Source organism: Spinacia oleracea, chromosome 1 (genome assembly GCF_020520425.1).
Source record: "Spinacia oleracea cultivar Varoflay chromosome 1, BTI_SOV_V1, whole genome shotgun sequence".
NCBI classification, from domain to species: domain Eukaryota; kingdom Viridiplantae; phylum Streptophyta; class Magnoliopsida; order Caryophyllales; family Amaranthaceae; genus Spinacia; species Spinacia oleracea.
Genome location: NC_079487.1, coordinates 24024462 through 24033450, shown reverse-complemented (window position 1 = coordinate 24033450; position 8989 = coordinate 24024462). Strand labels below are relative to the sequence as shown.

The window sequence follows — 8989 nt, the reverse complement described above, 5'->3', positions numbered from 1 at the left end:
TGCTTTAAATATGGTCTGCGTACCATCAAATAGTTGTAATTAGTTTAATTATAGCTTATCCTATTTGAAGAAAATGGCGCCTCCCATGGAGAATTCAAGACGAAGTTTCCAATCCATTTTCAAGACGGACTTTGAAGTTGAAGCTGCAAGATGAAGTCGGGCCATACTAGATCACATTTATATCTTATGCATGTTTTAAGTTATTTATTGCTTTAAATATGTCTTAATTATGCATGAGATTATGGCTTGATTATGTTGCATGATTAAGGATTTTAGTTCACTTAAAATCTAACCAACATAGTAAGAGCCTTAAGTTCCAAACTTTAAAAATTGAGTTAAAAGGTGCCATGCCAAAATAACACTTACTTGGATAAACCTTTACATCAATCTTAGTAATAGTTTTCCGCCATAGAGAGGTGTTACTTATTGATCCTAAAGGGGTAAGGTACACAAATAATTGTGAGTACATATTAATTTTGGTGAAACTCAACGATATAAGTAAGGAGTCCTTTTATGTCGTGGAAAATGGGATAAGTTTACCTAATAAGTTCTTAGACGTACCTATCAACCAAGAGTAGTTTCTAGACTATTAGCAAAGGCTTTGCTTACCTAAAATATCTCTTTGTGTTTGATAAAAATCAGATTTTATTATATTTTGTTATGTAAATAAAAACAGTTTTTATCTTCCTAAAACTTCTCCTACATATTTTGATAAAATAAATAAACGTTTTTAAGAAAACAAAGGTGATTGACTTGGTCTTAAACACGTCCAGCAGTTGAGGAAGTTGAGTGGGAAGTGGTCATCCCTTGTTCCTCAAGTCTAGGGACGTGACAAGCAAAGTGTCAGTTGTCGGCAGTTGAGTTTTTGAAGGAAACAAACCCTAAGGACAAAACTCTATATAAGACCACGAAGTTTTCTGGAAAAATGACACAAACATTCCTAGAGCTTTGCATTTCCTAAAACGTTTTAAAGAGTTTTCTAAAAACGAGTTTTGTGTCCTAGTTAAATCCAAGTTCCTAAAGGTCTTTATATATATACTAAAGCTTATTAATATCTAGTGTTCTCAAAACACGAATTGTATTTTACATTAGAGAGGATAGAGTAATCCTGTATAGACTTAGAGTTTAAGTCTGAGAGAAAGAGAGGAAAAGTGAGTAGTAATCTAAGTAGGTTGTTGTGAGGAACATGAGTTTGAGTAACTCAAGTTGGAGAGTTATTGTAATTGAGGCATTACCATAATATAAAGGAATTCTCTTCTTGATTAGTGTCAAGAAGATTTTTAAATTATTGCTTTTTGCTTTCCTAATTCTCAGTTCCTTTAATATTTCTAAGTTCTCCAAGAAACTCTCCTAAAGTTCTAATTACAATTCCCCCCCCCCCCCCCACCCCCTCTTGTGTGTGTTCCTACTGGAATATCAGCGATAAATTACGTAAAGGAAGAAATGAAAGGAAAGCGTTAAAATTGATAAAATTGTGAACGATGACAATTCAAAAATGGTAAAGTTTGAGATGGGTGGCGTTCCATCTTCGAGGGACCAACTTTCCGTCCTTTGTGGCAAGTCTATTTGCCCCTTTTCCAATTATCTTGTCGATCAAGTATGGTCCTTCCCATGCTAGTGCCAATTTACCTGCGTTAAATTCTTTTGTGTTTTGGAACACTTTGTGCACCACCCAGTCGCCTTCCTTGAAGATCTTCGCTTTGACGTTCTTGTTGAAACACTTCGCGGCAATTTTCTGTTGGGATGCCATCCTTATCAATGCTTCTGCTCTCAGTTCTTCCGTGTTGTCGAGGTTCTCACTTAGCTCCACGTCATTCTGCTTTGGCGTCATAAAACTGCATCTTGCACTAGGAAGTTTCACTCTTGGGGGCAGTACGGCCTCGCACCCATAGACGGGAGAGAAAGGTGTCTGCCCCGTCGTCGTCCTAGGCGTCGTCCTATTGACCGATAGGATGGAGGGAAATTCTTCTGCCCACCGCCCCTTCTTGCCGTCTAGCCGCTTCTTTAGCGATCCGATGATTGTTTTGTTGTTGGATTTGGCTTGGCCGTTCACTTGGGGGTATCTCGGCGTCGACGTCTTTAGCTCGATGTTCCACGTCTTGCAGAAAGCTCTTGTCTTGTCGCTTATAATTGGGATCCGTTGTCGCATATGATTTCTGAGGGTACGCCGAACTTGCATACAAGGCCGTTGAAGAGGTTGTACATCCAGTGCAACCGCACAGGGCCCCTGAAAGTTTGGGCCTCAATTTTACAAAATATAATGTTAATTTTCTGCATAATAGTCATTGTATTTGCTTTGGAGGAATGGTAAAGATGTTATCTTAGATAATCAAGGTTTGCGGTTCTATTCTCTACTTAGGCCCTTTTTTTATTTTATTTTTTATTTTACCCCCCCCCCCCCCCCAAGAAAGTGTAGGCATTCCCAAGTCAAACTCATTAACTGTATAATTTCCCATTAATTCTTAATTATTCATGTACCTACGTGAATGTTTTTGGTCAAATCAATATAGAGTACATGAATGTAGAGTAAAGAAAATATTAATTTGAAAGCACCCCTTCAATTTAATTTCCAATTTCCCAATATCTCTTTACATTTTCAATCAACAACTGTTATGAAAAAATTTCTTCATTCCTTGAATGTAGACAATTTGGAGAATTAAATCAAAGTCGTTTTGGAGTTTAAATCTAAATCTTAGATAATCTCTATGGAAATCTATATTTATTTATTTTGGTAAGAAAGAGTAAATAATATATTAATAAGTAAATAACTTTCAAGAACAGAGGTAGTATATAACTCGTATAATAATATTTTGAAAAAATTTCTTACAAAATTGCACATTTGTGTATATTAGGGCCCCATTTCAAGATTAGAACAGGGCCTCTAAAATGTTAAAGACGGGCCTGCCTGAACGCACCTGCTTCTATCCACTTAGAAAAATAATGTGTTAGTGCTAACATAAAGACCTTTTGTCTTGGGGAGACGGGTGTTTTCCATCGATGTCCATTACCCATTTCATGAAAGGCCAAGGTATCAAAGTCGGATGTAGACATTCAGATAGTTTATGTGTCATACTTGCGTGCCTTTGGCATTTATCGCACTTGGTGATGTACCTCATGGCATCTTTGAACATCGTCGGTCAGTAGTAGTCGTTCCTCTTTATCCTAGTCGATAAGCTTCGCTCCTTCGTGTCCTCCGCATTCTCCTTCGTAGTATTCCCGGAGTAACCCTTCCCATTTTGTTTTGTCTGCGCATCTCATCATCATTCCGTCGGCTGATTTTTTTAAATAAGACGCCCTGCAAAATAGAATATCGTGAGGCTTTAAAAAGGATTTTTTGGCTTCGAGCTTGTTGCTGGGAAGGATTTCGTGTATAAGGTAGTCGAGTATGGGTTTCTTCCTGCTTTCTGTGTTTGCGGTCGTTAGGACGAGGTTAACGTTGGGTTGATTTTCTTTGTCTATGGTGGGCGACAACAGGTGTACTAAGGGTATAGTCAAGAATGGTGATTTTCTGAGTGCGGATCCTAAGTTTGCGAGTGCGCCGACTTGTGTGTTTTGGTCTCTTGGCACTTGTTTGAAGGAAAATGGTTCGAATTTTGTGGTTAGTTTTTTGGCTCTTTCGAGGTATAAGGTCATTTTGAGGTCTTAAGCTTCGTATTCTCCGTTCATTTGATTAACGATCAATTGGGAGTCGCTAAAAATATTAAGTCCACTTGCTCCTAGAGTTTCAACTAGTGTCATTCCAACGATCAGTGCTTCGTACTCTGCTTTGTTGTTAATCGCTCAGAAGTCGCAGCATATGGCATGTGCTATCATGTCCCCTTGTGGTGATTTCAGCACGACGCCCAATCCCGCCCCTTCGAAAGTTGGAAGACCCATCGATGAAGAGTGTCCACGTACGTTCTGCCTTTGTCAACGCATTTCGAGAGGGGTATTTTTTGAAGGAATTTTTCTACGGAAAACCTAGTGAATGTCCCCACAGACGGCGTCAAACTGTTTATGCCAAATTTCGTCTAGGGGCGACACTTGGCTTGGGTCGACACTAACTAAGCAAATAAGCAGAGAAAACAATAAAGGAGAGACGACACAAGGAGATGTTGACGTGGAAAACTCAGGAATAGGGAAAAAACCGCGGGTAGAAATGACGCTACCAATCCACTAGATAACCTAATAATCTAAGTAAAAAAAGAGTACTTTGCGAGAATGATAAAAATACAATATTAATAATGGCTAAGGCTGAATAATTATCTTAAGTTGCTTGAATGCTTGAGTTAACGTGTCCATTGCTTTTTGTGACTTCGTCCTTATATAGCTTGAGCCCAACGGATAGGTTAGTTGATAGAATCCCTAAGAAGTAGGGGATCGTTGGACACCAGTATATCCACGTCTCTCGCCTATCTTCAACAGTCTACTCAATCTTCGGTTGCTTCCTTGACTTGTTCAACCTTCTTGACGGCGTTGGATCTTGAGCTTTGAGCTCTGATCTTAACCTAATTCTTGGTCGTTTAGCCTCTATTGTCGGTCGCTTGGACTTGCACACATCTTCAATAGGCCACACGTCCTACCCTGTAGTCACGACAGTACCTGACGACACAACATGACCATATGACAAAACAATTACGTCGTTAGTACAAAAAGTGGGATAACAACTGTATACCAGCTATCTCAAATACCAAGGGGCGGAGAGAATTGTGGGGCGTTAAGGTGCCACAAAGAATGTGTTTGTTTCTCTGGTTAGCATTTCAGGAGCGAATAATGTCCAATGTAGTGAGGTTTATATGTGGCTTGACTTCAGACCCTCGTTGCTTGGTCTGTGGCCGGCTATATTGAGGAAATTGCAGAACATATAATATAATAAAGTTGTCCTGCAGCAATTCTAGTATGCAAAAAATTAGGGTGGTGCAATGATAATGAATTACTAGAAGGTACTTTTCAGAATTGGATGTTGAGAAATGTAACCTCTAAAGATAACTACATAGGAGTAGGGTGGACTAGGTTGTTTGCTATAACTTGTTGGTGGTTATGGATATGGTGGAACGAAGGGTGTTCAATACCTCCCCAGAACTACCAATTGATCAAAGGGCTTTTGTTATGGCTAGAATGCGAGAGGTGTCACGAGCTTTTGACGTTGAGGAAAGGTGCTTCAATGGATGCAAAAGATTGAGACAGGAAGTACCGGTATGGTGGGATTTTCCAAGAGTAGGGTGGGTGAAACTCAATATGATGGAGTGGCAAAGGGACACATGGGGCCGGCTGGAGGAGGGGGTTTAATTAGTGGGCAGTCAAGTGAGCTACTCGTGGCATATGTGTTAAATTGTGGTAGTTGTACGTGCACCAAAGTTGAACTACTTGATGTTCTAAGGGGGACTACTACTCCGTAGTAGCTTGGCAGGGATATTATAAGAAAGTGCAATTGTCGGTGGACTCGGAGGTATTAGTACGGTTGCTCATCGAGAAACCACCTCCTCACTCCCCCATATGTGCATATAGCCAGAAGGTGCAAAGCTTTGATGAAAAAACAAGGCTGAGAATTTACAATTAGGCATTGTTATAAGGAGGCTGATAGGGTAGCGGATTGACTAGCAAATCATGGTGTTCATCTCAATCTCAGGTTCGAAATTCTAAGGGCAGTCCCAAAGGATCTTTTATTGGAGGACATCGGGGGCTTATCTCTGTCAAGGACATCGGTGTCTGCATCAAGCTTTTGTTTATTTTCTTTTAGTGTAGTTTATTTTCTATTTTTGTTTTCCTGCTTTCTCTTTTCTCCTTTCTTGTTAGGTTTGTATTTTTTTTTGGTTTTGGGCCTGGCCCTCTTGTTCACAAAAAAAAAAAAAACTTTCGGGTTCTTCTCAAGCCAAACTAATACCAAAATAATCATCAAATTAGCCAAACAAATTACACTAAATCAGTCAATCCCTTGCTAACAACTATGATCATACTCAATGGTCGCAATAGACAAACAATTCTAGGCAAAAGGAAGGTGTATTGTACTGTATAACTGAGGGCCTGTGTACAATAGGTCTCAGGTTCGAATCCCCCGCCCCCATTTGTAATTTATATTGCCCTTGTGGCTCATTCCCAACAAAAAAAAAAAAAAAAAAACAAGACTAAAATTACTCCTTCCATAATAGATTCAATCACAACCTATAAGTAAACTTCTGAAAGTTACTAAAAATATATCGCTAATTACATAGAACTAGTGATAATTAAGACGAATTAACAGCTAATAATTTCTTGCCAATTTCAAAAGACAAGTAAGCATCAATACAAGCATATTGAATCTGAGGATAACTTAGCCATTCAGTATCCCACCTACTCAGTGTCACTCTTTTCGGCTTCTGAACTTCAACTTCCATCACAATCCTTGCCAATTCCTTCAACCCCATCCCTTTTCTGACACCTGGAAGCTTCTCAACCGCAAGCTTCCCCAGATCGACGGTGTTCTTCACGTTCAGATCGTAATCTACGAGGAGTTGTTCAACGTCTGATCCAATCCCCACGCCGAGGAAAACGTTGTTATCGCTTGAGAGGAAATCGGAGAGGGGTTTTGGGATTGGGGGCGGGCAGTAGAGGATTTGGAAGATGAGGCAGGTGGAGGAGAGAGATTGATTGGCGGAGGTACAGAGTTGGAGGGTTGCGACGGGGTTGTCGTAAGCGCGGCCGAAGTTGGGGCGCCATTCGATGTCGAGGCCGACGATGAGAGGAGAGGTGGTGGTAGAGGAGGGGAGAGAGGAGAGCCAGGATGCGACGACGGATGGGTCGGAGGTCACGGTGGTTTGGATGTGGTGGTTGCGGTTGAAATGGACATCGAAGAGGTTCTGATCGGGATTTGATATTGCGTCGGCGATGGTTATTGTTACCGGTTCTACTACAGTTGCCGTTGCCGCCTCCGCTGCTGCCATCTTGGGTGGTTGAGTTTGTAGGAGAGAGAAAGTCAAAGAAGTTAAATGGGAAGAAAGCAAGTTTGGAGAAGAGGAAGGAACTTTCTCAAATATAAAGGACTTTTGGTATTGGTTGGGACGCCGCGAATCATGGGCCAAAGTGTGGGCCCTGTAGGTACTGAGGTGCGGACATTTGAGGAAATCTTAATCTATACTGGGTATATCATTGAAATGGTATACTAATATTCTGCATTTTTATTTAGTACCAAACTACATACTCCCTCTGTCCCTTAATACTCGACCTGTTTTGACCGGACACGCTTGCCAATGCACAACTTTGACCGCCGATTTCTTTAACTACACATTATAAAAACTTGTAAAATATTAATATTTTGAAAATATATATTAAGATGAATCCAACAATATATTATATACTAATATTTATTTTCATATATTAGAAATAAAATAGGGTCAAAGTGAATTATGTGAATAGTGCAAAAATTCAAAACAGGTCGAGTATTAAGGGACGGAGGGAGTAGTTTAGTATAAAAAAAGTAGTTGTATTTTATCATGTAATACCAAACAACATAGTTTGGTAACATGGTTTCATTTTTATTTGGTTCTAAACAACATAGTTTGGTACTCACAAGTCAAATATAAATGTTATTTATCGTGGGCCAGACTCAATTTATTACATGAACTTACCATTTAACCCTTAATATACCAACTGAAGTTACTATTTTGCCCTTAGTATACCATTTTAATGGTATACCTAGTATAGATTCAGAAAACCTCGCGAACATCTTTGGATAACTTTTTATTTAAGCTGACTTTGTATATAATTTGTGTCATGGATATTGGAGTTAAATTTTACGGATTTTTCATCAAATGCCCCTTGTATATAATTTGTGTCATGGATATTGGAGTTAATTTGTGTCATGCCTCTTGACTTTTAGAAATTTACCAAATGCCCCACATAAATGACTTAATACCCAGAGTACCCTTACACTTAACGGACGTTAAGTCTCCGTTAGCATGACTTTACTATTTTACCCTTATTCATCACACATTTCAATCTGTAATCTCTCTCTTCTAATTTTAACGGGAAAAACTCCCCAAACTCTCTCACTTTCTCTCTCATCAGCAACTATGGCAGGTTGAGAAGAAGCTCGCCAAAAAGAAGCCCACATAGGGGAAGAAAGCCGCCGTCGCCGCCGCCGAGAAAGATCCGGCTGAGAAGAAGCCAAAGGCCGACAATAAGAAGAATAAGGGAGGAGAAGAAGGCAGCCGCCGCCACCGAGAAAGATCCGGCTGAGAAGAAGTCAAAGGCCGGCAAGAAGAGGAATAAGGTCGCCGCCGAGAAAGCCTGCCGAGAAGAAGCCCGCGGAGAAGAAGAAGGCCGCCGTTGGAGACAAGAAGAGCGTCGATACTTATAAGATCTACATCTTCAAGGTTCTCAAGCATAGATTGAAAATTTCAATTAGGTATTTTCCCAACATAGATTGAAAATTTTCAATTGGGTATTTTTGAAAACAAATAATTGTTGGTTTAATCTGTTCAATATTGTTGTCTTGTGAGTAAATTAGTTAAAAAATTGCGTGTTTCATTGACTTTAACTCTGTTTTTGTTAATGGGTTTGCTATAATATAGTTGAATTTTCAATTTGGTTTGGTACTTTGTGATTTTATTGATGTCTACCAAAAAGAATGCAAAAGAATTTGACAAAAACAAAATCACATGAAATTTCCACATTTCCAATCCAGGGTCCAACAACAGAATTTGAGTATTTTTGCATACCTGATACAGGTTAAAACACAAGATGAAGACAGCAACATCTGATAGTGCAAATTTGGTGCAGTGACTGCAGTCCACACTGAAATCAAGCAATTTTTTTTTTACTCCAACACGCCATCAACTGTATACCAATTACAAAGAAAGTCTAAGTTACTCCCTAAAAGGAGAATGAAACAACTAATAGATACGGTGCTCTCAATTTATACAATCACAAACAAAGCAAGATAGGAGCCAACAATATCAAGTATTACCGCATTAGGAGTTGACTGATCGACAGGAACAAAAACTAATCCGTATGAGCAGTATCCTAGTCTATG

General features: G+C 39.5%; 1 protein-coding gene across 1 annotated transcript; it reads right to left on the bottom strand.

The window, feature by feature from the left end:
* Window positions 1-6090: 6090 nt before the first annotated feature.
* On the bottom strand, window positions 6091-6972 carry LOC130466306 (3'-5' exonuclease-like). The gene has a single exon (XM_056835176.1). The coding sequence runs from the start codon at window positions 6897-6899 to the stop codon at window positions 6204-6206; it is 696 nt and encodes a 231-aa protein (XP_056691154.1). The 5' UTR covers window positions 6900-6972; the 3' UTR covers window positions 6091-6203.
* Window positions 6973-8989: the final 2017 nt, after the last annotated feature.

Coding starts and splice junctions, on each gene's coding strand:
- LOC130466306 (XM_056835176.1), bottom strand. CDS start 6,899: ATGGCAGCAGCGGAGGCGGCAACGGCAACTGTAGTAGAACCGGTAACA.